This window comes from Drosophila yakuba, chromosome 3L (genome assembly GCF_016746365.2).
Source record: "Drosophila yakuba strain Tai18E2 chromosome 3L, Prin_Dyak_Tai18E2_2.1, whole genome shotgun sequence".
In the NCBI taxonomy this organism is placed as follows: domain Eukaryota; kingdom Metazoa; phylum Arthropoda; class Insecta; order Diptera; family Drosophilidae; genus Drosophila; species Drosophila yakuba.
In genome coordinates this window covers 12,647,454-12,673,954 of record NC_052529.2, presented here as the reverse complement: position 1 = coordinate 12,673,954, position 26,501 = coordinate 12,647,454, and the positions used below count along the sequence as shown (strand labels likewise).

The window sequence follows — 26,501 nt, the reverse complement described above, 5'->3', positions numbered from 1 at the left end:
ATATGACACAGTGTGACCGTACGGCAGCAGGAGCAATGCGCTTAGTAGGGTGTAACGGTGCCGCGAACCAACGGTCACACCCGCCAGCTCACATCTGTGGAATTGGTAAATTTCGAAAATCCGGAAAAACCGGACGGAACCTTTCACCTTGCTCTGGACCAGTGGCACCACCCTCGAGTTTCGCAAGATGTCCATTAATCTGCGCACCGTCTACGCGTTCGCCCGCGAGATGTACCCAAAGACTTCCAAGGAGACCATCCAATACGGAACAGCTGGCTTTCGCGGCAAGTGAGTTGCCTCCCTTAACGATCTCTGCGCTAATAAGCTAATAATCATTATGCTAACACACCCACACGCTGCACACGTTGGCGCATTTGATTAGCACACCGGGATTGTTTGATTTCTGATAGATGGGCGATTGCATAGATGGATGGGCCGTGTTGCGGGAATTGGGCGTTTATTTTTAGATATTCTTCACCTTTTATCAATGGACATGCCCTTCTTTCGCCGCCATGCATGTATGTGCGAGCATAGGTGTGCGTGCATGTGCATGGGCGCATACATACTGACGCACAGTCGGGGTCAGCGAACTAGTGCCACAAGTGCAGGATGCAACGGGCTGCCTTTTACAGATCCTGCTTACTTGCAACTTACAAGTGTAATATAGAAACAATTTTAAAGCTAGATAGTTGATAACATTTTTGTGAAGGTATCCAGCATGTCTAAAAAATTTACAGATTTAAGAAATTGCATATGTATATTTCCACAGTTTTATTGCCTCCAGCAATTTCTGGAAAAGAACCAACCAAGTTTGATTGTAAAGTCTGAGGTTTCTGTGCCCTATTTTCCAACCACTTTACACCACAGATAACAAAGTTTTCATGACACACCAACTGATAAAAGCAATTGCAACTAAAATGAGCAGTATTGTGCTTTTATAGGCTTATCAATTCGCAAAGATAAAATAGATAGCACGTAAATAAACAACATTAGGTACAACAAATTCCGCAATATGCTGTCTATTATATACATAGGCATCCATATAAACCAGATGTACTAACTTCTCTCTTTTTCAGGGCTGAGTTCCTGGACAGCGTGATGTTCCGCATGGGCGTTCTGGCCACCCTGCGCTCCCGGTATCGCGGAGGCTCTGTCATCGGCGTGATGATCACGGCATCGCACAATCCGGAGCCGGACAACGGAGTGAAGCTGGTCGATCCCAAGGGTGAGATGTTGGAGGCCAGCTGGGAGGCGATAGCCACCGATCTGGTCAACGTCAGCGACCAGGAACTGGAGCAGCAGGTGGCCAAGATCATAAAGGACAACAACATCGATGTGACGACCAGTTCGCAGGTGTTTGTGGGCATGGACAACAGATATCACAGCCCAAGACTGCTGAAGGCGGTGGCCGATGGCGTGATTGCACTAAAGGGCAACGTCAAGGAGTACGGCATTGTGACCACACCCATGCTGCACTACTTCGTAGTGGCGGCCAATACCAAGGAGGCCTATGGCAAGCCCACCGAGGAGGGTTACTACGAGAAGCTGATCAAGGCCTTCGAACTGCTGCGGAACGGGCGCCTGGAGAACGGCAACTATCGCAACAGCATAATTTACGATGGTGCCAACGGCGTGGGCGCCCGCAAAATGCTGCAGTTCATCAAGCGCATGAAGGGCTCCCTGAACGTGACGGTCATTAACCAGGGCATTGGTGTCGGCAAGATCAACGAGGACTGCGGCGCCGACTACGTGAAGGTGCAGCAAAGGCCGCCAAAATCCATGCCCGAGGTGGAGCCCTTCACGAGATGCGTCAGCGTGGATGGAGATGCCGATCGGGTGGTGTACTTCTTCAGCGACGACAAAGGCGAGTTCCATCTGCTCGATGGCGATCGCATAGCCACCTTGGTCGCTGGCTACCTCATGGAACTGGTCACGCAATCCGAGATCAACTTGAGGTTGGGTTTGGTGCAAACCGCCTATGCCAATGGAGCATCCACTGACTACATAGTGGACAAACTGAAGTTCCCCGTCTCGTGCGTGCCCACGGGCGTGAAGCATCTGCACCACAAGGCCTTGGAGTACGATATTGGTGTTTACTTCGAGGCGAATGGCCATGGAACGATTGTGTTCAGTGACAATGCCAAGGCGACGATTGCCCAAGCCGCCGAAACGAAGGAAAGTGCCAAGACTTTGTTGCTCCTAATCGATCTGATCAACGAGACCGTGGGAGATGCCATATCCGATATGCTGCTGGTGGAGACTATCCTGAACCACAAGGGCTGGGACGTTCAGGACTGGATCTCATCATATAACGACCTCCCCAACCGACAGCTGAAGGTGAAGGTGCAGGATCGCAATGTCATCGAGACCACGAATGCGGAGCGGGAGTGCGTGAAGCCCGAGGGTCTGCAGACAGAGATCAACAAGGTGGTGGCCAACTACAAGCGGGGTCGCTCCTTTGTTCGCCCCTCTGGAACCGAGGATGTGGTGCGTGTCTACGCCGAAGCTGCCACCAAAGAGGTAATCCCTGAAAGTTTGCTTTTAAAAATAGAACAACACTGACGATTGTTTTTTACACAGGATACCGATGATCTTGCCTACGAAGTGGGTCTGCTGGTGCAGAAGCTGGCCGGAGGTGTTGGTCCGGAACTGACGAAGCCCAATAGTGCCCACCTCTAAACCGAAATAACGAACCAACCTCAAGGAAATCCACAATTGACACAGGTCCTAAATGGAGCAATAAATCTCTTTACTATAAGGTGCTCAATAACTTAAAAGTTTTAACTCTCAAACGCATTTATACTGCAGCTGTTCACTGTCTTGTGTGTTCTAAAGATGACATGTTTTGCCACTATTTATAAAGTTCTATTATTTATACGTTGTGGGAGCTATTGTTTTATGTACTTTGCTAATCAGAAATGAAGAGCTTTATGGAAATGCACTCGCTACGTTAATTTTTTGTTGAGCTAGTAGCAGTAACTATTAAAATGATTAAAGAATCGATAATAGAGATTAATGACCCTAATCAATTTTGTATTGCTATTTTCTATAAAATATTTTTTAAACAAACATTTTAAGCTTTTTATTTTATGGGAAATAAGAATTCATTTTCATTTGATTTGGAATTTATTATGTTGTACATACAGTTAACCAATAGGGAAGGATATATTTATGCCTAAAAGCTTAGCTTAGCTTTGTAAATTGGGATAAAATTAAATAATTCATTTGCTTATTTTTATCATTCAACTTAACATTTATAAAATGTTGCTACAGGTTGTTTTAACATAGATGTTAGCTTTAGCTGACTGTATTGAAATACGCCACCTGGCGGTTGGTGGCAGAGCCATGCCATGCAAGAGAGTAAATTGATAAGAAATACTGTTAACTCTTACAATGTAAACAAATATTTTGTGAACTAAAGTTTATGTTTATAAGTCGGGTTAAATTATTGAAAGTTAACTTTTCTGGCATGTCGTAGGTTGATCAGACAAATAATTTAATAAGCAATTATTTATGTAAAAGTTATATTTTAATAATGTATATTCGGCTTATTAGCAAATAGTATTAAAAGTATATGTTGTCATGCCGGATGGTTTACTTGTCTTTAACTCAGCCGGTCACACTATCTGATTGCCGTGCTGTCACTTTGGCTGATGCAATTGCAGTATTTTAGCTAAAACAAAATTAATTTCCAGTCACTAGAATTCTAAAAGCCCAAACACAATGGACGCGGAAGACGTAAGTTCCAAAAACACCGGGTTGTGCGTTTCAAATGCGGAAAACTTGGCAAGAAAATTCGCATATGTCCGTACATGTGCGCCCTTGTTTGTGTGTGCGTGTGTGTATGCGTATTTAAATGTTTGTGTATGAGAACTGGGCGAACAATGAGGTTATGTTTGCTTGATCCGGATTTAAACCATACCGAAATTCCAATGTTTTCCCCAGGGTTTTGATCCGACTTTGTTGAAAAAGAAGAAGAAGAAGAAGACCACCTTCGACCTGGACGCGGCATTGGGCCTGGAGGATGACACCAAGAAGGAGGATCCCCAGGATGAGGCATCGGCGGAAGGAGGTGCCGCCGCCGAGGAGGATAATCTAGATCTGGAGAGTTTCGGCAAGAAGAAGAAAAAGAAGAAGAAGCCCTTCAACATGGACGACGTGGAGGCGGCGATCCCCAGCTTCGGCGGCGATGATGTGGCCGCCACCGAGGAGCCCGAGGAGGAGGAGATCAACCTGGACATGGACTTCTCGATGGCCAAAAAGAAGAAGAAGAGCAAGAAGAAGGAACTGGACGAGCTGTTCGCGGACAAAGCGGACGACGATAGGAGCGAAGACAAAGAGAATGGTACGTTGACGACCAGCATAGGTTTCACTAGTCTAGCAGCTAAGGAATTCATTATTTTCGTCAGAAGCTATGGGCTATAGAATCATTCGCATCTAGAGTAACACAGTCCCCAGCTGCTCTTAATCGAATTCTTAAAGCTTGAATACTCCGCCTTCAGCATTCTTGTTTAACTAGATTAGTATAAGCCTTTTATTGAACGTTTCCCTAACGACTTCTTTCTTTTCTAGTGGAGGACAATAGCTCGACCTGGTTTGGCTCCGACCGCGATTACACATACGACGAGTTGCTGAAGCGGGTCTTCGAAATCATTCTCGACAAGAATCCGGACATGGCCGCCGGTCGCAAGCCAAAGTTCGTGATGCGACCGCCGCAGGTGCTGCGCGTGGGAACCAAGAAGACCTCCTTTGCCAACTTTATGGACATTGCGAAAACGCTGCATCGTCTGCCCAAGCATCTGCTCGACTTCCTGCTGGCCGAGTTGGGTACCAGTGGCTCCATGGACGGCAACCAGCAGCTGATCATCAAGGGCCGTTTCCAGCCCAAACAGATCGAGAATGTGCTGCGTCGCTACATCAAGGAGTACGTCACCTGTCACACCTGCCGCTCCCCGGAGACGATATTGCAGAAGGACACGCGTCTCTTCTTCCTGCAGTGCGAATCTTGTGGCTCCCGCTGCTCGGTGGCCAGCATCAAGTCTGGTTTCCAGGCTGTCACCGGCAAACGTGCCGCCATTCGAGCAAAAACAACCTAACTTCTCCTTATTTAAACTTTTTGAATTTTTATTACCAGTAAAATTTCAATACAAAAAACCCAATACTATTTCTCTGTCGAACTCTGTGTCGTTTTGTACCTTCGGTGCCAGTCGGTCAGGTAGTCCACGAAGCCAATTTCCATATCCCGAGATTTGCCACTGTCTATGCAGAACGAAAAGGCGTCCAAACCCATCTTTCCCCGGAACTTATTCGGTCGACCACGCAGGAACAGGCTTTGGCCCCTCGAGATGCGCGTTGGATCTATGTACTCCATGGACGCTTGCAGCAAACGCATCAAGCTGACGGCAATGCTCTTGTAGGTTTCGGTGGAGGCCAGCGAACTGGCTTCATTGTACAGGCTGGTGACGATCCGTCCGTGGAATGGCCTCTTGCTAATGCTGGCCTCCAGGGAGCCGGTGCCATCGTCGATCATGTACTTCATGAAGGACTCGTTGTGGGTGCCATTGCCAGCCACAAAGGCGTACACGATGCAGGTGCAGAAGTGAATCGGATGCACGTCGTCTGTGATGAATACATTTTCATTTTCCGCATCCTGGGTTACTCGCTGGATCTGGGATATGGTCAGCGGGACGTTTTCGTGGACCTCCGGACCACACTTTCCGGCTGTCTTTTCTCTTATTTGCTTCTTGCGTATCACGAAGTTATCCAGCTGGCTTTCAATGTCCTCGAAGCTCTGATTGCAATCCATTCTATTTGCTTAGTCTGCAATTTCAAAAGAGATTTCTGGATTGCAGTTCATTTTTCTTTAGCGCCAAACGAGAACAGTTGTGTGCATGGGCGTAGGAACAAGATATTTGATTTAAGAAGGGGGTCACACATTTGACAGTCGCATTTCGCTACGCCTATGAAAATACATACGTTTCTTATCGTTATCGCGCCCATGGGTGTGGCATGTTTTTTTATATTGTTATAAATATCATTAAATCAGTATCAATTGAAAAATAAATATTTCATACGTTTTAAAAAAATCTAATTATATGTAAAAACTACGGTCACATTAATTTACAATTCCGCAAATAATTTTGTAATAAAAAAATGTATGACCCCTTTTTTATTGCCAGATTTTCTGACTACGCCCCTGTAAATTTTTACTTGTTAAAATTAAAGTCTAAAAAATAAGGAAATAAAAAGAAAATAGACTATATACACAAACGTGATATCGGTAATAAAATATATATATCAACCATTATTTCACCATAAAGAGAAATGCATTTGCACAAAACGCCAGGTTGGCATCCCCGTATCGCGCATAGCAAGTGGGCAGTTGAATCGCTTGTGAAATTTACGAAAAAGTACACTTTGTGCAAAACTAACAGCGGAAATCGCAGCAACGGCCGATCTTGGAATGTCTGGTGGTCCATCCATAACGCTGAAAAGCCAACCAATCGATGGTAACAACACGGGCAACGCTGCGGCGCAACAGCAGCAGCAGGGAGCGAATGGCGCAGCATCCGCTGGTGCATCTGGAGGCACCGCTGGCACCGCCCAGAATCCAGGACACGGAGGGGCTGCGGGCGGCGCAGGCAGTGTGCCGGCGGAGGGAACGCGTCAGAACAGCCTGCAGCGGATCCAGCAGCGAAAGCTGAAGGTCTTCAATCTGCCCGTGCCACAGAAATTGGCCAAACTGTCGATGTATTCCGCCTGCCAGTCGGAAGGATGCCGCTGCACCGGCTGGAAAACACCGCAGGAAAATCGCCATCGCGACGTGGAGTCCTCCTACTGTCCGGAGTTCAACGAGGAGTGCCGCAACGCTAGCTGTCGCCATTCCCTGAAATCGCACATAGCCCATCTGGACAATATATCCAGTTCCAGCATGGACGAGTTACTAGGCGCCATCATAGACATGGAGAACCTGTTCATGTCCATGCAGCGCGTCGAGGACGAGGACACCAAGAAGGTGTACCTGTATCTCTTCCGTTTGCTGCGCCAGTGCGTCCTCACGCGCCAGCAGGCGGTCATCCGCGGTCCGCTTGGAGATCCGCCATTCGAGGCGCCCTGCATCACCAAGGCTGTGCTGTCGCTGGTCTTCTACAAGTACCATCACCTGAACACGCCTGAACTCCAGACCATGACCGAGGTGGCCAAGACGTTCTTGAACTTTCTGAACCACTACAACTTTGAATCGCCGTCGACCAGAAGGGGAGATCTCACCCACGAGGATGCCTCTAACTACAAAATTAACTACACTAGGTGGTTGGTCTTCTGCCACGTGCCCGCCTTTTGTAACTCCCTGCGCCAATTTGAAACGTCCCTAGTCTTTGGACGAACGCTCCTGCGCACCGTATTCCAGTGCATGTCGCAGCAGCTGAAAAAGAAGTGCATCTCCGAGCGGGATCGCTTTCCCGAGGACAAGCGTTCGATCATCACGCAGATGCCGAAATTTCTGGAAACCCTTCGCGCCGAATTGCTCAAGGATGATTCGCCCATCTGGGATCCCAACTACCGCCCGCCAAATTCCTTTGTCATCCAGCAGCGAAAGCGTCACCAGGAGGTGGCAACTGTACCCATCGGTCCTAGTGTAGCCAGCATTGGAGGCACAAAGAGGGCCAGTGTGGGTGAACCGCTCCAAAAGAGAATCAAAAAGGAGCCCACAGAGCGACCAAGCAGGTTGGTAAACGTTGTTCTTCTTAAAATACTTTTTCTAATCGCTCTGCCGCAGTGAGAATTTGGATGACCTGCCCACGGATGTGGTGATGCACGCCATGAAATCGGTGTCAGAGTCAAAGACCACCAACAAGGCGGAGATACTCTTCCCGGTAAATGTGTCGCGCGATGAGAACGTGAAGGCGGAGGAGCAGAAGCGAGCCATCGAGTTCCATGTGGTGGGCAATTCGCTGACCAAACCGGTGGACAAGCAGACGGTTTTGTGGCTACTGGGCCTGCAGCTCGTATTTGCCTATCAGCTACCCGAGATGCCACGCGAGTACATCAGCCAGCTGGTCTTCGACACCAAGCACAAAACCCTGGCGCTCATCAAGGAAAACCAGCCCATCGGCGGCATCTGCTTCCGCCCGTTCCCGTCGCAGGGTTTCACCGAGATCGTATTCTGTGCGGTCACCATGTCGGAACAAGTTAAGGGCTATGGAACGCACTTGATGAACCACTTGAAGGACTACAGCATACAGAGAGGCATCAAACATCTGCTCACATTCGCCGATTGCGATGCCATCGGGTATTTCAAGAAGCAGGGTTTCTCCAAGGACATCAAGTTGGCGCGACCAGTTTATGCCGGCTATATCAAGGAGTACGACAGTGCCACTCTGATGCACTGCGAGCTACACCCGAGCATTGTGAACACGCAGTTCATTGCTGGTTAGTCAAAGAACCCATAAGGAGTCGTGGTCACATTTTACACTTGATTTCTTCCTTTCAGTGATTCGCAACCAGAGCGAGATTCTGAAGGAGCTCATCGCACAACGCCACAACGAGGTGCAGAAAGTAAGACCCGGCTTGACTTGCTTCAAGGAGGGTCTGCCCTCCATTCCCGTGGAATCGATTCCTGGTCTACGAGAGATCGGCTGGAAGCCACAAATGCGCCCGGCACGCTCATCGCGACCCCTCGAGGAATCCTCCGATCCGGAGAAGCTGGCCACGTCCTTTGCATCCGTGCTGCAGTCCGTGCGCCAACACACCACCGCCTGGCCCTTCCTGCGTCCGGTGACGGCGGCCGAGGTTCCGGACTACTACGATCATATCAAGTATCCCATGGACCTGAAGACCATGGGAGAACGCCTGAAGAAGGGATACTACCAAACGCGCCGCCTGTTCATGGCAGACATGGCCCGCATCTTCTCCAACTGTCGGTTCTACAACTCGCCCGACACTGAGTATTATCGGTGTGCCAACTCCCTGGAGCGCTATTTCCAGACCAAAATGCGCGAGCTGGGGCTGTGGGACAAATGATGCAGCGATTCCGAGGACTGAGGAGCCCTGTCCCTGTATAAAGCCGAATATTTAATCTAACGAACAGAGAATATTACTTCTATTTATTTCTAGAATTCTCTGCAGCAAAAGACAAGCGCGGATAGTTATTTGTCAAAATTGAGACTTAGGTTAAGCTTAGTGTCCGTCTTGTTCTCTTAGACGGACGCGCGATGTCTTTGGGAATAATAAATCAGATCTATCGCCTACTAATTTGCCATCATGTGGTAGGGAAACTCATTAACGAACCCTTCAGCACCCAGAAGACAAAACCAAAGCTGGTTAAATGATGTGTAACCACTACGTTTCGTCTTAACTGTTTATTTCACTTTTGATTTCCTACATTCATTGTTTTGCATGCTTTTAAAGTTAGGATTTCACTTTGCTTTCGTTTGGTTTAGTAAACATTTGCTTAATGATTTCAGTTATAAAATTATACCGTATTTTATCTTAGGGCCGGGCGTTAAATCGAATCTCTAGGTCATTGTACAAAGGCGGTCCATGCACACATAAATCCGAGGCTCCCAATCACAGTTTCCTGGTTAGCTGCGTCGGAGATGTGGGTAAGGATATATCGCGAATATATACGCCGATGGTACAATGAAAATGTTAACCGTAGTTGCTTACTGCTTGAATTCAATTATCCTTTATTACATGGTATTAGGTTTTAATTTCAATACGTGGTAGTCTTTACAATTTAGCCATTACTTGCGAAACGTGCTTTTTAGTGTTCAACTCGATAATTGCGTATTTATATACATACATACATATGTGGAGCTAATCGGAGTGAGCATATATGGAGATATACATATTACATACAGGTAGATACATAATTTATGATTACATAATATTGAAATGTGTGGTGACTCCGCATCCTCCTCCTCCTCCGCCTGCTCATTCCCATCCTCCTCCTTCGCCTCCGTGCGCGTTAACTACTGTCCACCGCTGGCCATTCGGCACGCGGCGGTTGTGCTGAATTCAATACAAATATATATCTGGATACAAGGATAACAAACAAATATCTAAAAGGACTTCAGCTGGAAATACATATGCATGCACACGCGCAATTTACTCGCTTTCAAGGCCTCGGTTTCAGCCGCAGCAGCCAGTGATCACACAATCTTAACATTTACATTGAGAACATCATCTTCGTATCGCTTCGAATCGTAAGTAAATTAGTAATAAATTCCCTTGCAGGCGTGGCGAGAAAACGTGCACTTGTTGTGTAGCCCAACCGAGATCAGAAAAAAAATAAACTGCACGAAAACCTAACTTTTGGGCTTTTCTTACTGGACTTTAAATTAATGACAAATTTGCTAATGAATTATCTTTTTGTTGGTTTTTTTTTTTGTTCACATTTTCATTCGAAGACTTTACTCTTCAGCTGGGCTGCATTGACTTTTTACAATTGTGCTTTTTAAAGAAGCGCGTAGCTGCCGATTTTATTTTCTTGTTTCTTTTTTCATGTTTAAAATGCTCTTAAATAATAGTTTTAAATGCTAGTAAAACGGCTCGAGTGTTTGTCGATGTTTTACGCCCACAAGAAATACATTATTACAATCGATCTGTTACTCTTTCATTCAAATAAAAACGTATTAGTTAGCTTTTATTTTAGATTTGGGAATTCCATGGATTTAATTGGTTTACTCCATTAATTTCATTATTGTTATCGGCTCGGCTCCTCCGCTAAATCTCCTTGCTCCTGGTAAATGGTTTGTTTGTTTGTTTTTTTAGCTTTTCATACTTATGCTTACTATGTTCTTCACATCTATTACTAAATATATGTATGTATGCAGGCGTGCCATTATCTTCTCCTTATCAATACCGTGCTTTCTGCTCAGCGCAAGGCGTTGGAACCAGCCATTTACACAAAACCTAACACATGGCCGGTTCACATTCACAGTCGCTAATCGCTAGTCGTTAATCGAATCGTAGAGCGCTTATCATCGCCAAGCACACGGTGGTGGGCGGGCAGCAGCGAAGTGCGCCCCAGGACGTCGTGAGAATTGTAACACTAAATTTAATTATACAAATATATTATGCCGCTGGATCCATAACTCGAAATTCCTGATAATAAGAGCCTGTGTGTCGTCGATCGTTCGCTCGGTCGGTCGGTTGATTGGGTTGCTTCGAATAATTAGCTTTGCAAAGAATAGGATATTTACTTTACGTTCTTCTCAATTCGCATCTATCAATTTGTGGTTGGTTTATTTAAAGTGGCTCTCCACTAGCTGGGCGGCACTATTGAGCTGCAAAAGGTAAACACACATGTTTTCTACGAAGTGTATAGGCGTAATTGCTACTCACAAACTGCCGCCACCTGTTGCGTCTGCTCTGGCAAGAGGGACGTCGACTTTGTCGTCGTGGTTGTGGCATTTGGTGCATTGGAGTCCGTGGCATTGGATCCGTGCCCAGCATTGTTGGCCGCCTTCAGCGCAGCAGCCGTGTTGCCGTTGGTGATGTTTGGCATTCCGTTGCCGCCACGACCGCCGCCGTTGTTGCGATTGTTGCTCCTGTTGCGGAAGTTACCGCCGCCGCCTCCGCCCATGCGATAGTTGTTCCTGTTGTAGCCGGGCGCACCTCCGTATCCCGAGTTCATGCCGCCGTTGCCCGCTCCGCCCATGTTGCCATTATTGTTGTAGTAATGGTTGCGTCCGCGGTAACTGTTTGCAATACATTCAGTTGATGAGCCGCACGAGATTTGCATGTCTGCATTGGTTGACTCACCTGCCACGTCGTGTAGAGGACACTCCGAAGGTCTCCGTGTTCAACTTGCGCTCCTGGCGCCAATCGTTCTTCTTGTTCTTGCTGCGATCCTGGGCAGCCTCGCACGAAATGTTGTCGAAGAACGATTTGGTCTTGTCGTAGCACACAGCAACGTCATCCTCCTCGGGCTCGTGCTCTCCAGCGCCGGTCTCGTTGCCAGAATCATCCTTCTTATCGGTCTCGCCATTCAACTGCAAATTGCAAATGTATATGGTGAGTAACTAACTTACTTTAAACTTAATTTCTAACAAACATCAAATAAAGAAGCTTAAATATATTTAGTCTAATTTGTTGTGTATAAAAATAAAAAGTGTGCTGGACTTACTGTGTGAACGCCTTCAACCTTCTCACCCACCTGCTCATTGGTTGCAGTTGTAGTGGTGGCCGTTGAATTGGTGGCTGGCTTGGGGGCACCATCCTCGGCCACCTTGAGCTTGGCCAGCTGGGAGCGCAGTTCCTCGAACTTGTTGTTGGCCTGCTCGAAGTCAAAGTCGCCCTCGAACTTGATCTTGTTGCGCGGCTTGTTCTGGTTATTGGCCGACTGCGGACGATAGCCCTGCAAAATTAAATCACCAGGGGTTAATCAACCATCTAAAGCACTTTGAGTCATCAGCAGGCGTACCTGATTGGGTCGCATGGGGCCGCGATTTCCCATGCCACGGTTGCGCATGTTCATCATGTTGTTCGAGTTCTGGTTGCCGCGGTGCATGTTCCAGGCCGGGTTGTTTCCACCTCCGTTTCCGCCGCCTCCTCCACCGCCGCCGCCGCCGTTTCCTCCTCGCTGCTGTTGTTGCATTCCATTGCCGCCGCCGCGATTGCGCTGATTATTATTGTAGTTGTTGCTGAAGTTGTTGTCCATTTGACGGCCGGAGTCACGACGATCCCGCTGCTGGTGCTGCTGGTTATAGAAGTCCGTTCCACTGCCACCGCGTTGCTGCTGCATGTTGTTGTGACCGCTGGGACCGCCCCGCTGCTGCTGCGACTGCTGCTGCTGATTCTGGTGGTTCTGGCGCTTATGTCCTGCATCGCGTCCGTTGCCACCCTGGCCAGCGTTCTGTTGCTGGTGCAGCTGCTGCTGCTGGGTCAGCTCCGCCGTGGGACTCACAATCAGGCTAATGGGCGTCGTCGAGCGCGAGGCTCCGGCCAGCATGTCTAGAACGGAAACTGTACACATATAGAGGACGCAACGAGGACGAAAGGGAGAGAGTAATGCGTGTGGGCACCAAAAACATTAGTCCAAACAAGTACATGTGTATTATGTTGCAAAATCACAGCAATAAAATAAGTACATTTTTGTTGATATATTTAAGAGGTGTAATAAACTTTATAAAGGGTTGAGTTTTCAAAATTTCAGATAAGATAAAGCCATTTCCAAGTACTCAAACGTACAATGTATGGCAATAGAAACTTTGGATATCAACAACTTATTTTTAAAAATTAATTTTTAACTGCCTTTTGGCACAGAGTATGTGCCATTTTCAATGGAATCGACATGCTCACTTATCTGATAAAACCACAAAATTCACCATATCTCAAAGTATTTCCGGAATTTGAGGTTTTGGGTATCGATAGAGCAGCCAGTAAAATTAAAATTAAAAAAAATTTCAAATATATTATGTATGCAATAAACAGAACACTAACTTTGATTTAAGACTGATATATAATGAAAAATTAAACTTGTAATAAATGTGCTCTAACCAAACTCACTTGGCTGTTTCTGCTGCTGAGGCTTTTGCTGTTGCTGGTTGCCGCCGATGTGCATGAAGGGTCCGCTGCCTGGAGCTCCGGAACCGGGCGCAAGTGATCCGCCCGCATTGCCCACGATATTGGCCAGATTGGGACCGCCCAGGTTGCCGAACGGATTTCCATTGCCGTAGCCGGGTCCGCCAGGAGCTCCTCCACCACCAGCACCTCCACTGCCTCCTCCGCCCGGCATCTGGGCCGGTTGCTGGGACGGCACCTGCTGCTGTTGCTGGGGCGGTGCGTTCATCCCGCTGGGCATGGGGAAGTGCTGCGGCATCTGGGGCGGTCCGTTCTGGAGCTGCGCCTGCATGATCGCCGGGTCATTGTGGTGCGGTAGCGTGTGGTTGTTGACAACGCGAATGTCCTTGATGTCCGAGCCACGGAAAAGGATGTAGTCGTAGATCTGCGACTGCGGCGCTATCTGGAACTGGGTGTCCCGATCTTCAGTACCGAAGGATCGCACTGGAATAGGAAAAAGGATAAAGATGGGTTATGTCGTACTATTCAAACTTTTAAGTATTTGTGGGTACAATACAAAACACACGGGTTCACTTCATTTCTATTGCAAAGTTTTCTTATCACATCAGCCATCTTCTCCATTATTCTCGGGAGAGTCTTCAACAAAGCGAAACTTTCGAATTGGTAACTTGTTTCAATTTAAATAAAGTTAGGAACTACCTTAAAAGAATGTATAACCGGCATTTTGAGTCGGTTTTTTGATTGTTGTTCATCTATCAAGAATAACTTTCAAGATTGTAATCCATTTGTTTTAAAATTTATGCAAAACATTTGACACATTCAACATTATATAATTGAATTGTTAACAAGTCGAAAATCTTTTATTTTCGGACCCTTGTAAACCCATTAAGGTTAGGCCGCGCTTCCAATTTAACCTCAACTGGGAAACGCATGTTTTGCCGGTATTTGTGCGTTCTCCGTTTCTCCTTTTCGACTTCCAGGGCACTGACATCCGTAACGGGAGCCCGTGGATCCCGTTATCTGGCGCCAAATCGAAATTGTATTTGCAAATAAACAAATTGCATTGGGGCCTTGCTGGTGTTCGTTACTTTGTGTGCGCGTGTATGTGTGTCATGTAAATTGCAAAAGCAACACTGTACAACAACAAGCCAAAGACAGAAACAGGCCAAAGCCAACATGACAAACAAAAAGCATAAGTGAGAGAGAGCGAGCGACGGTGGCGAAATGGATATGGAGAGAACGCAGCGGTGGCGGCAATTGCACTCTCCGTCTCCACAGAGTATGAAATTACTGTAAAAACTAACAAAAAGAAACGAACAAAAAAGAAAGAAAGAGTAGAGCCACACACACAAGAGAAATGGACAGAATCCATTTTCTTTTGCGATGAACCGTTTCTTTACAGGGATTTCTTTTTTTTTTGGCGCAGATTACGGCACCCACTTATATCCCGTATATGTAGATATATGGGGCTAAATGGCAATTACGTGGGCGCTTTTCGGATTAAATACTTACCACTCGAGAGCGCAATGGTGCACTCCTGCGGATCCACCGTGTACAGGCGGCCCTCGTATCGAATGTCCGCCTTGGAAATGAGGCTGATTTTGGAGCCCAACTCCGGCAATCCCCCGCTCATCTTGAACTTCTTCTGTACTTCACTGCGCACTCACACCGAAAATACAAACTTTTATTAAGTGTTTCTGCCAACAGGCACACGAATTTCTCTGGCCAAAAGCAAACAATTACAGCGAGCGCGACGACAACGATTTCTCGACGGTTTCAGTCTCTGCTCTTCTTTTACTTTTTTTTTCCGACTTTTTTTTCACACGCAATTGCCTTTCCGTTCCAGGGCGAATGTGCGGCCAATCGCCTTCTAGCCGCGTTTTCTTGATGGAGCTGTGTTTTTGCACAAGTGCGGCAAGCGCTTTTCCAATGTCTGTGGTGCTGCACACACGGCTCAAAATGTGAAAATTGCAATTTTCGATGCACAAATCTTTGCTCCGTCCGTCTGCGAAAACCTACCCGTCGAAAATGAACGATGGAAACGAGCGAGTCCCGCGACGGTGTTGGAAAGCGCGGATGGAAAGCAGCGGCGGCGGCAGCGAAATAATAATAATAACTGTTTATATGTAAATTGGGAAAATTAAAAAGGGGACGCTGCTGCATTTTGGCAAAAGTAAAACAGTCTGTATAAAAGTGCTTTATGTGCCCAAAAATTTCAAATTCATCATTTTCCACCGGGCAACCCTGCTTGCAACCCTAAATGCAACAGTGCTCAGTGGGCACGCATCCCTGGTTTTTCGGCTTCCCTCGGCGCATTTTTTTCAAAGCAAAACGGCAAAGAAATGCTCTGGCATTTAACGCGTTTCTAAGTGTATTATTTATGTGAAAAATCGCAAATAGAGAGTCCATCATGCCACCCAAGCTGGAGCCGATTAGCGTGCGCACTGCGCGCCTAAACAACCTGATTCTGGGCAAAGGAGCTGGCGTCTGTGCAAAGCCCGCCGGAAGCGCCGCCGGATCGGGTATTCCCACACCCACCAGAAGGAGCATCATTCCCGTGAGCACCACCAGCGCCGCCGTGGCCGAGGCCATCTGCCGCGAGGGACTCCTGGACGCCTTCTGTCTGCTGTACAACGAGTGCGACAAGGACACGCTGAAGAAGCGCGATCGCAACATCGCCGAGTTTGTCAACAAATGTGAGTCAACTGCACTGGTCAGCAGGGTTTTAGGATGGCATATCTACCATCTATACAGCCATGGAACTCAGAAAACCGTATTTACTTTCTTGTCGTGTTATAAAGTCTATTTCTGCTGTTCATATTTCATTTATAATGTTATAATATAATAATGTAGTAATGTTAATTTATTCCATTCTGGTTGGTATAGTTTTAAAATCAGCTCACAACACCAATACTTCAGTAGATTACTAGCCAACGTAAAGTAGATGATCTCTTTAAAATTTGTGTTAGTTTTTTAGTTTGTTATTTGCTTCCTTAAAAATCGAGCTCATGCCTAACTACCTATAACTATTACTATCTAATTTCTCGCTCCAGTTCGTCCCATCATAGAGGAGACCCGCAAACTGAGAGTCAATGCAGATGACTTCCTCATCAAGACGCTTATTGGCCAAGGATACTTTGGCAACGTTCACTTGGTGGTGGAGCGCCAAACCAACGACATATATGCCATGAAGAAGATCAAAAAGTCGGTGGTGACCACGTCACAAGTCAAGGAGGAGCGCGACATCATGTCCATTCGCAATTCCGAATGGCTGATCAATTTGCAGTACGCCTTTCAGGTTTGTTATTTCCATACTCTCCCATAATTCAGCATTTCAATTAATTTTTGTCTCTCAGGATAACGACAACCTGTACTTGGTCATGGAGTACATGCCCGGCGGAGATCTTCTCAGCTTGATGTCTCGCCATGGACCTTTCGATGAGGACTTGGCTCGTTTCTACCTGGCCGAGCTCACAGTGGCCCTGCACACATTGCACGAAATGGGCTATGTGCATCGGGATATAAAGCCAGAAAATATACTCATTGATCGTTTCGGTCATATAAAACTGGCCGATTTTGGTAACGCCGCTGCCCTGGATCGGGATGGCCATGTGCTGAGTTTGTCGCCCGTGGGAACACCAGATTACATTGCTCCAGAGTTACTGCAGACCATTTCCACCTACAAGCTGTCCAAGTCGTTGCACGATGTGAGTAGAACTGTACGATCGCAGAGTGTGATTTCGAAAGTTCGTAGCTAAAACAAGAAATCATTTTGTAGGTCAGCTGTGATTATTGGTCCATGGGTATAATTGGATACGAGTTGATATGCGAGTCAACACCTTTTCACGAGGATAATGTACACGAGACGTACTCCAAGATCCTCTCCCACTGCGAGGAAAGTCACCTGAAAGAGCTCATCAGCTTTCCCGCCGACTTGAAAGTGTCTGTTAACTATAGACATCTTATTGAGTCACTGGTCACAAATCCCTCGAAGCGATTGTCCTATGAGCGCATTAAAGATCACCCCTTCTTCAGCGAAGTGCCGTGGGGTTCCATTCGCTCCCAGGTTCCTCCCATTATACCAACTGTTAGATCTGACGACGATACGTCCAATTTCGAGGACGGAACTCGTCACAAGACTCGCAGGGAACAGGGAGTAGCTAAAAAGTCCTTGACAACCAACATGAAGTCGAATGACTTTAGTGGCAAGGATTTACCATTTATTGGATATAGTTTTGTCCACATGGAAAAGTCGACAATGTCCGCTACGACTGATGAAAAGTTGCAGGAGAAGCTAAAGGAACTGCTGCAGAAACTGAAGACTAGAGAGAATGAGATTTCAATGCTTAAACAAGATCTTTTGCGGGCACAGCAATCGCTTAGAAAGACCGATAACAAATCGCAGGTGGTGGCCGATGCTAAAATGGAAATTAAGAAACTGCAACAAATTATAAAGGAGAAAACCATGGAGCTGACCACCTGCAAGACGCAGATTAAGACCCTCCAAAGTTCGGCCAAAATAGACGAGGAAATGTGGTCCAAAAAGGAAGCCACTATCACCGATCTCCTTCGCCTGAATCGCCAAAAGTACGAAGAAGCCAAGATCGCTTCGGAGCAACGATATGAAAAACAATTGGCGGACAAAAAACAAGAGCTGGCTTCCACGTTGCAAAAGTTGGATGCCCGTGAACTGGAGTTCACTGCCAAGTTTGAAGAGTGCAAGCATATTTCCATGAAATTGCAAAACTACAAGGATATGCTGCAGCAAATCAAGGAGCAGAATCTCAAATCCGAGACGAACCATGAGGAGCAGAAGCGCCAAATGGCCGAGTCGTATGAGCAAAAGCTGGCAGATCTCCGTAAAAAGGTTCGCGACTCACAAGATACACACCGCCGCATGACAATGGAGATAAAGGAAATCCGCACCGAGCTGGATGAGTCTATATCCTCCAGCAAGTCAACCCAGGAAGCGAAGAACGCTACCGAGCGTAACATCGAGGATATATTGCGGCGACTGAACCAGGAGATCGCCTCCAATAATGAGCTTCATGCGGAAAAGGTCAAACTGGAGACGAAGCTGCAACTGAAGGAAAATGAAACTCAGGAAGTTAAAGCAGAATGCCATCGACTCGAGAGGGAATTGCAGGTAGGTTATTAATTCTAATAATGTTTAATTTAATCAATGCAATATTGTGCCACAAATAGAAAGATAGATAGTCATGTAAGCAGGCTGTGATTTTTCTTTTTCATTTTGTATCAAAGTGAAAGTCAGTTTAAAAATGCTTAATAATTCCTATTTAAACATATAGCCTTTTATTTAATTAGTGAATATAACAAGAACTAGATGCTGTATAATTTAAAGATATGTAATCTATATATATTCTCGAATAATCTTTTTCAACTAGCTCGCCGAATGCCGCTGTCAGCTGGCTGAATCCTCACTAGCCAGCCACGTTTCCCCCTACGAAACTGCGCCTGGATCTTTGACCGAACTGAATGCCATCGAAGACCAACTGCGCGCCGACTTGTTAGCCGCCAAAGAAAGTGAAAACCATCAGAAAGGACGCGCCGATCAACTCCAGACACTGGTCACTAAACTGGAGCAAATGCTGGAGCGTTTTAACGAACAGAGTCTTTCACCCACGAAATCCCACTCATCGCGTAAGCAAGAAGGCGAAACCGTGGGTGATATGCTAGAGCGGCAGAACGAGAAGCTGGAGGATAAATTGGCGGCAGTGCGGGAGCAGATGATTGTGGAACGTCAGGCAGCGCGTACAGCCAATCTTTCGCTCTGGAAGGTGGAGAAGCAGCTCGAGGAGGCTTTGTCCGAGAAGAAGTTACTGGCACGTCGCATGGAACTCACCGAGGATCGCATCAAAAAGGTGCAAAACGCAGGCGATGAATCACAGAGAATGCTTAAAACGTCTCAGGAGGAAACTCGCCAGCGGGAGTCTCGCATCGAGGAGCTGAAGCAGGAACTGGCGGCCGCCAAGAGGGATGTCCTCAAGGAGCATCGCCAATGGGAAAAGGCCGAGCAGGAGCGCATGAAGTGCAAGTCGGACATAATCGAGCACCTGGCCAATGTGCACAAGCTGGAACAACAGGAGACTGAACTGCGTCAGAAACTAAGGCAAATCCAGACCCGATTCGATGGGCTAACGTTGGAACAGAAGAACACCATGCGGGAATTGCAGGAGGAGCGCGAAAAGAGTAGAAAAGCCAATGACTCTAGTCTCTCCTTACAGAAGGAACTTAAACAGCTCACTGATAACTTCCAGAGGTTGAAGTACGCTTGTAGCATTACCGACAGCCAGCTTACCGAAGTTGAAACCATGCTGAAATCGGAGCAGGATCGTAATAAATCGCAGAAATCTCAACTTGATACCCTTCATGAGAAATTGAGGGAGCGCAACGATCAATTAACCGAACTGCGAAAGCAGCTATCTGCGTTGGAATCCGAAAAACGTCTGGCGGAGCAGCGCGCTCAAGTTCTGGCATCGGAAATCGAGGAACTGCGTCTGAACCTGAAGGAGCAGCAAAAGAAGTTGGTGGCGCAGCAGGATCAGTTGGTGGAGCAGACAAACGCGCTGTTTGCCACCCAGGAGAGAGCTGAGCTTTTGGATGGCCAAAATGCAAACTACGAAGCCCAAACTGCGGACTCCAATCGCGAAATGGTTAGTCTAAAAGAGGAAAATGCACGAATTCTCAGCGAGCTGTTCCACAAGAAGGAGGAGGTGGGCAATCTGCAGGCGGAGATAAGCAACTTGGAGTCTGCACAAGCTAGCTTGCACGCGGAGATCGATTCCCTACAGGACACTTTGGCCGAGAAGGAGCAGTTCTATGTGCAGCGGGACATCAAATCAAATGCCACTCTTGCCCAGCACAAAAAGCTGATTGACTACCTTCAGGTAAATTAAATAGATATTTTTAGAGAATATTTTATGAAACTAAATACATTTTTCTATTAGCTTAAAGTAGAGGACTTGTCTTCCAAGAAGAAAAAGACTTTGGCGGACAAGCTCTTCGGTTCCAGCCACACAAACAAGGAGAACGTGTCACCCAATGACGTGGAATCTTCTATTCTGTATCGGGCGCTTAAGGAGGAACTGAAGCGCGAACAAAAGATGAACAGCTTGCTGAAGGAGCAGCTGGCTATGTTGAATGGTAAGGTTTTTCTAAATTTCAATTGATTAATTTACTAATTCCTACAATTATTTGAAATTTTCTTTTAGGAACCGCAACCTTGCGCTCGCCCCGCAAGTCGGCAGCTGTGAATGGCGACTCCGATGCGCCCAAACAGAGACCAGTGAGCATTGCTGCCTTGCCACGTTCCCCGCAGAAGCAGCAGTCCCTGAAGCGTACCACCAGCCAGGTGGAGTTGAAGACCACGGAGAAACCAACTAAAGTAACTAGCGAGGAACAGGAGGCCCATCATCGTTTTGAGTTGGCCCTGCAGGAGTCCAAAGTGGATGCAGCTAATTGTGTAGTTTGCGGACAGGCCGTTGTTGCCGGTTCGCCCTTCTGGAAATGCAAGGAGTGCAAGGATGTGACGCATCGCAAGTGTCGCTCCAATGTTCAAGGGCAGTGCGGCACCAAGCCAACTGCACCTCCAGCCGATGATCTTAGCAGTGTTCAATCTGTCTCCAGCTTAACCTTAAATAGCATAGATGTTGCAGGTGGTACTACCAACGGCGGCGAGTACATTGGATCGCTGGTCTACAGTTCGGATGGTCCGGAGGATCAGGCGCGAAAGGAAATCGAAGTGAACTGCGCCTTTGAAGTGGCCCAGCAGCAAATACTCCTCTTGGGCTGTAACACGGGGTTGTATGCGTATCACTTGGACTCTCAGCGACTGGTGCACATTACGGGCCTCGAGTCGGTGAGCTGCATGTCCATCTGCAAGCGCCTGGCGAAGGCTATCATGGTGGGCACGGTGGGCGAGAAACTATACCAATGCGACTACCGGCAGCTGGAGTCACGTTGCCAGAGCTCCAGTTCGTGTCATAAGCCTGTGCTGGAGACCTCTGCCATTGAGCTGCCCTTTGCCAATCGCACGCCCTCGGAAAAATGGAAGCTGGTGCTGATTTCCGATGAGGCGGAGAACGCATTGGATTCGGTGGCCATTGCAGCCACGTCCACCAGGATTGTCATCTTGAAGTACGACCTTAAGCTGCACATGTTTAAGCCAGTTCGAGCCTTGGACACCGCCACTCCGGTCACGTCCATATTCTTTACGCGCCACTCTGCTATCGTTAGCTCGGATAAGTTTTACGAGATCGATCTGGATAACTATGCGGCTGAGGAGTTTGTGGACCTGTCCGACAAGTCAATGGAGAGCACTGCCAAGTGCCAGCCTCTCACTGCTGTGCGCATTTCGCGGCAGGAGTACCTGCTCTGCTTTGCCGAATATGGAGTCTTTGTGGATGAGTTTGGCTGCCGATCCAGGCCCTACGATGTGAACTGGGTGTATGCACCCACTGGATTTGTTTACCGCGAGCCATTCTTATTCATTGCCCACTACCAAAGCGTGCAGATTGTCCGCTTGCATCGCTCCTTCAGCAAGGAAATGACCAACGGGGACAATGCCTCGCAGACTTCGGAATCGCCGGAGCTGCAGCGCGTCTACTTGCCACACTACATGTCCACTCTGCTGGCGAACAGTGGCGATGTCAATCTCTATGCCGTGGCCATTGATCAGAGGCCATGCAACGGAACTCAGAAGATCTATCACCTGGACACGATGCAGGCATTCAAGCAGAAGTTCAATGTCTCCATGGAAACCCTTTCCTCCGTGGCCACTTCAGTGACATTGGGCTCAACGGTCACCGGAAATAGCTTGTAGATGAAGAATTTATTTTGTAAGCAAGTTGAACAAAGCGTAATACTACAAACTCAGTAGTAATTATTTCTAGTGATAAGATATACCATATATTATTATTTTAACTTGTCAGAACTTTTGTTTTTTAACCATTTAGCCATCGTTCCACATAAGATTGTCTAAATCACTTGACAAATTATAAGCAGAATCACTTAAATATTGCCTAATTTACTCTTTACTTTGTGCTATATACACAAATAAAACTTGAGTCTTGCAAAAGAGATTTCCATTTTAATAATATAAAAATTAATATTATATATATATTTTGTTTGGATTACAAAAAGATCGAAGCATATTAAAGGAAATATTGTTCTTCTCGAAATAAGTAAATAATTAAAGAATTTGTATAATATCTTAAGGCAGTACTACTATGCAGGATAGCTTTTGGATTCAAATAGTTGGGGGCATGCAGTCGCCAAGCTTTTGGGGCTGATCCCACACAGCTTTTCGGCAGCAGCTTTTAATGTCCCGCAATTCGAAAGCCCCGGAAATGGAATCGTGGTGTCTGGTGTCTGCTCTCCGCTGGCATTACTGCCACCGAGGGGTTAGCCGCTGGACGCCCGACTGCCGCACTGCCGCCTTAAATTGCGACAATTGATTTCAATTTGCTCCATGCCGCTTGAGTGGAGGGAGAGTCGCCATCAACGCCATCAACGATGTTTGACTCGAAGCTGAGTTTGTGCGCGGGTCGCATGGTCGCCGATTCCACCACCACCACCACCTCCGCCATGGAAGGACGCAATGTGGCCAAGACGCTGATATGCCGAGCCTGTCTGGTGCTGCTGGGTCCGCAGGATGCCAGCCACAATCTGGACAGCGAACAGGATCTGGCCAGCAAGTACTACGGCTGCACTGGCGGGGATCCGGGCAAGGATTTGCCACCCCAGTTGGTGCTGCAAAGCATCTGCGAGTGCTGCTATCAGATGGTGCAAAAGTTCCACGACTTTCAACGCATGTGCGAAGAGTCCTTGCGCAATTTTGAGAAGCTGCTGCACGACATCGACATGGGGTGCCTCAAGCTGGAGGACCACATGCCCGACCTGGACACCCCCTCGGAGAGCAACGAATCCACTAATCCGGAAGCCCAAGTGGACGCACCCCGCCTCCCCGAATCGACGCAGGAGATTGTGAGTTTTATCTGGCCACAAGTGTGCGCCTCTGCCGTAATCTTATCTAGAATCACATTCGCTGCTCCGCTAGAGGTGTTGCCTAGCAGCAAAGACACTACTTCTACCCATTCCCCCATCGCGGCCATAAACAAAAACATTTCGGGCGTTTGTTTGTGTTGTACTATTTTTGTTTGTGGGAGAATGTTTGGCGGTGATAGCACTCGAAAAGGAGGCGCGTCTAATCTATTGGTTATTTTTAATTTTTCCACAGCACATATAGGAATTAATAAAATTAGGCATATAGCTCACACCTCAATTTATGGCTGTTCCTAGAAACTAGAAAGCTGATTTTTAGGCTTTTAGATATATCCAGTTTTATCTAGAACAGTGCTCACATATTTATTGTTTATGCCTTATGTTATGTTCATTTTGAATTATTTATAGTATTTATAGTACATTTAGGTATCAATCAAAAGCATAAGCTGATCAGTAAAAGTGAAGTTCAAGTCCCAAAACATTACTTTCATTTTATCATCTAAGTCAGGCGATAAGATAATAGCTCAGTAACTTCTTAGCATGGGAAAATTTCCACTTCAAAGAAATAAGTACACACACTTAATTCTTTCTTACTTTGTTTTTCATATCATTTAATGGTCTTACATTTTAAAGTCGCAGGATAGAAACATACCCCTTTAATAGATGACTAGATGATTTGGATATTATACCTACTTAATCAACCACCAACTTTCTGTTTGCTATGGTAATCAAATCTAATAACCTTTCTTTTTCAGGAGGAAGTGTACGTGGTAGAGGACGAGTCGGCCCAACTGGATCTGGGCAAGGAGAAGCTACCCACAGCGGGCATTAGAAAGTGGTTGGGTGCAAGGAAGCGACGAGGAGTGCGACACACCCTCGAGTGCCGCATATGCCATCGTGGCTTCTACAAGTCGTCGCTGCTGGAGGCCCACATGCAGCAGCATGAGGGTCTGCGGCCGCATACCTGCGTCCATTGTGCCAAGAGTTATGCCAGGGCCAATCTGCTGGAGTCGCACCTGCGGGAGATGCATCACAATAGCGCAGCGAGGATAATCCATGCCTGCCCGCTCTGCAATAAGGTGTACACAGCGGACCGAAGTCTCAAATATCACATGAAAAGGGCGCACGAGAGCAATCATAAGCCAGAATCCCCTGATGCAGTGTACATTTGTGAGGAGTGCGGCAAGTCCTTTGTGCGAAGGGCGCATTTAACGCGCCACAAAAGGGTCCATGGCAGCATAGAGGGTCGGAGATACTGCTGCGAGTGCTGTGATCAGAGGTTCTACACCAAGGAGAACATGGTGGATCATCTGCAGCGGAAGCACGGAAACAAGAATCTGCTCAGATGTAGAAAATGCGGACGCATTTTTAGGAGCAGTGTGGAGCTTAGCGCTCATGCGAAGAAACACGAGGCGATGTAGTTCAATAATTCGTTTTATTTGTGGTTTCAATAACATCAAGCTAACTCAACTGTTACAATGATTCGAATTACTTGGAATTTGTTACACCAGTATTGTGGGAGAATGCCGCATAAATGGAGATACTAAGACGAATGGTTGACGAATCGATGAGGCTGCCCTAAAATTAGCTAACATTCACATAATGGCCGGCGCAGCACAGTCGCTTAAAAATCATCAGTACAAAAGGCGGGCGGCGATGGCGGCGCGCGCACTCATTCTCAAAAAATAATCATGCGTATAAAAACAATTAACTAAAATTTATGCTTAATCTTAAAGAACGGACAGTTTTAAAATTACATTACCAATACATTCATATATCATTAATTTGTAGGGAGGAAAAAAATGAGAATAAAAACCAGATTATCCGTCTATCGATCGACAATTACATAAGAAATGCACACGGGGTCTTCTGCCAAATGAACTATCAGCATTAAACGTTGTTGAAATTGATCTGTTGATCCAGTGATCCGGCGATACGGTGATACGGTGGTGATTGATGATTGGTTGTTGGTTGGCAGTAGGATCGGATGAGTGGAGTTGCTTGCACTATATGTAAATAAATACGCCGCAATATGAGCATAGGAAATAGGACATTAAGATTGCCAAGCTCTAGGTGTCCTTGTGTTTCTCATAGAAGGCGTCTAAATATTTTTTGTACTCCTTTTGGTCGTTCCACATCATCGCGGCCTGCGCATTCAGTGGACTCTCGTTGTTCGGTTCGCCCAGCAGGGATTGTATGGACAGCAGAATGGTGCGCACATCGTACAGGGCGGACCACTTGTCCTTCAGTATGTCCAGGCATATGGCGCCCTGCAGATCAACATTGGGATGGAAGCAGGACGTCAGGAACTTCACCACGGGCGCTGCATACGGGTAGGAGTTGGGAAAATCCAGGGACAGGCGGTACGTCTGCCCCGAATACACCGTATTCCGTGGTCCCGCAATGGTGCCCACCCACTTGAAGATGTTCTCGCCGTCGGGGAACGCTGAGATGCCCTTCTCGTTGGCCATCATCAGGTTCATCAGTTCCTTGTGCAGTCTGTGGGATGTGTGAGTGTGGCGACGTTGGATTATTTAGGCTGCTCCATGGGCGCATGGGCCACACCATGTGCTACTCACCTTTTACTCACAGCGTGATTGTCTTTCACGGGCATGGAGTCATCGCTGTGCTTGGTGCCGCCGCCTCCTGCTCCTCCACTTTGTTCGGGGCTGATATTCTGCGCCATGACTATATCTCTCTATGTGGGATGCTAGTGCTATCCGCTGTTTGGTTTACAGTATATGCGTGTCCTAATTTTGCGCGCGTCGTGGCGGTCGGGTCTCAATTCTCGATAATGATTATATGTACTGTATAGTGGAAATTTTGTTTGATCGGTCGGAATACGCGTCTGTTGCTTTTTCAGATATTTTTTTTCACTTTTGTGTGAAAACAAAATGGAAGGAGAACGAGAAGAAACTGTGTTTGGGCACAGGGTTGTATTTCATGTTTTT

General features: G+C 46.9%; 8 protein-coding genes across 14 annotated transcripts; 5 read left to right on the top strand and 3 right to left on the bottom strand.

Annotated features, from left to right (window-relative positions):
- Nucleotides 1-68: 68 nt before the first annotated feature.
- LOC6533903 (phosphoacetylglucosamine mutase) lies at nucleotides 69-3,025 on the top strand. The gene is made up of 3 exons (XM_002094567.4): nucleotides 69-288; nucleotides 1,077-2,520; nucleotides 2,581-3,025. Exons 1-3 carry the CDS (start codon nucleotides 188-190, stop codon nucleotides 2,677-2,679), a joined length of 1,644 nt encoding a protein of 547 aa, XP_002094603.1. The 5' UTR covers nucleotides 69-187; the 3' UTR covers nucleotides 2,680-3,025.
- A 561-nt stretch (nucleotides 3,026-3,586) lies between these two features.
- LOC6533902 (eukaryotic translation initiation factor 2 subunit 2) lies at nucleotides 3,587-5,164 on the top strand. The gene is made up of 3 exons (XM_002094566.4): nucleotides 3,587-3,738; nucleotides 3,946-4,345; nucleotides 4,573-5,164. Exons 1-3 carry the CDS (start codon nucleotides 3,724-3,726, stop codon nucleotides 5,094-5,096), a joined length of 939 nt encoding a protein of 312 aa, XP_002094602.1. The 5' UTR covers nucleotides 3,587-3,723; the 3' UTR covers nucleotides 5,097-5,164.
- On the bottom strand, nucleotides 5,098-5,991 carry LOC6533901. The gene is made up of 2 exons (XM_002094565.4): nucleotides 5,977-5,991; nucleotides 5,098-5,820 (listed from the first exon to the last, which is right to left on the bottom strand). Exon 2 carries the CDS (start codon nucleotides 5,804-5,806, stop codon nucleotides 5,162-5,164), a length of 645 nt encoding a protein of 214 aa, XP_002094601.1. The 5' UTR covers nucleotides 5,807-5,820; nucleotides 5,977-5,991; the 3' UTR covers nucleotides 5,098-5,161.
- A 355-nt stretch (nucleotides 5,992-6,346) lies between these two features.
- On the top strand, nucleotides 6,347-9,472 carry LOC6533900 (histone acetyltransferase KAT2A). The gene is made up of 3 exons (XM_002094564.4): nucleotides 6,347-7,725; nucleotides 7,778-8,430; nucleotides 8,492-9,472. The coding sequence occupies exons 1-3, from the start codon at nucleotides 6,464-6,466 to the stop codon at nucleotides 9,019-9,021; spliced, it is 2,445 nt and encodes an 814-aa protein (XP_002094600.1). The 5' UTR covers nucleotides 6,347-6,463; the 3' UTR covers nucleotides 9,022-9,472.
- A 190-nt stretch (nucleotides 9,473-9,662) lies between these two features.
- Nucleotides 9,663-15,569, bottom strand: LOC6533899 (protein LSM14 homolog B). Of its 5 annotated transcripts, XM_015194837.3 has the most exons (7): nucleotides 15,040-15,568; nucleotides 13,513-14,010; nucleotides 12,428-12,969; nucleotides 12,131-12,361; nucleotides 11,767-11,996; nucleotides 11,347-11,702; nucleotides 9,663-11,288 (listed from the first exon to the last, which is right to left on the bottom strand). In XM_015194837.3, the coding sequence occupies exons 1-7, from the start codon at nucleotides 15,158-15,160 to the stop codon at nucleotides 11,281-11,283; spliced, it is 1,986 nt and encodes a 661-aa protein (XP_015050323.1). In that variant the 5' UTR covers nucleotides 15,161-15,568; the 3' UTR covers nucleotides 9,663-11,280. The 5 variants fall into 5 exon arrangements, with proteins under 5 accessions (XP_015050323.1, XP_039229988.1, XP_039229990.1 ...); XM_039374054.2 differs by having other exon boundaries at nucleotides 11,253-11,702; nucleotides 15,040-15,569; XM_039374056.2 differs by having other exon boundaries at nucleotides 11,253-11,702; nucleotides 12,161-12,361; nucleotides 15,040-15,569.
- A 236-nt stretch (nucleotides 15,570-15,805) lies between these two features.
- On the top strand, nucleotides 15,806-22,738 carry LOC6533898 (citron rho-interacting kinase). Of its 2 annotated transcripts, none has more exons than XM_015194834.3 (7): nucleotides 15,806-16,223; nucleotides 16,581-16,825; nucleotides 16,884-17,246; nucleotides 17,306-18,673; nucleotides 18,933-20,435; nucleotides 20,496-20,691; nucleotides 20,760-22,738. In XM_015194834.3, exons 1-7 carry the CDS (start codon nucleotides 15,938-15,940, stop codon nucleotides 22,367-22,369), a joined length of 5,571 nt encoding a protein of 1,856 aa, XP_015050320.1. In that variant the 5' UTR covers nucleotides 15,806-15,937; the 3' UTR covers nucleotides 22,370-22,738. The 2 variants fall into 2 exon arrangements, with proteins under 2 accessions (XP_015050320.1, XP_002094598.1); XM_002094562.4 differs by having other exon boundaries at nucleotides 15,807-16,223; nucleotides 16,884-17,234.
- Nucleotides 22,739-22,918: 180 nt separating this feature from the next.
- On the top strand, nucleotides 22,919-25,379 carry LOC6533897 (zinc finger protein 420). Of its 2 annotated transcripts, none has more exons than XM_039374057.1 (2): nucleotides 22,919-23,746; nucleotides 24,306-24,530. In XM_039374057.1, the coding sequence occupies exons 1-2, from the start codon at nucleotides 23,062-23,064 to the stop codon at nucleotides 24,380-24,382; spliced, it is 762 nt and encodes a 253-aa protein (XP_039229991.1). In that variant the 5' UTR covers nucleotides 22,919-23,061; the 3' UTR covers nucleotides 24,383-24,530. The 2 variants fall into 2 exon arrangements, with proteins under 2 accessions (XP_039229991.1, XP_002094597.1); XM_002094561.3 differs by having other exon boundaries at nucleotides 22,923-23,532; nucleotides 24,306-25,379.
- LOC6533896 (ubiquitin-conjugating enzyme E2 C) lies at nucleotides 24,967-26,486 on the bottom strand. The gene is made up of 2 exons (XM_002094560.3): nucleotides 26,130-26,486; nucleotides 24,967-26,049 (listed from the first exon to the last, which is right to left on the bottom strand). The coding sequence occupies exons 1-2, from the start codon at nucleotides 26,234-26,236 to the stop codon at nucleotides 25,620-25,622; spliced, it is 537 nt and encodes a 178-aa protein (XP_002094596.1). The 5' UTR covers nucleotides 26,237-26,486; the 3' UTR covers nucleotides 24,967-25,619.
- Nucleotides 26,487-26,501: the final 15 nt, after the last annotated feature.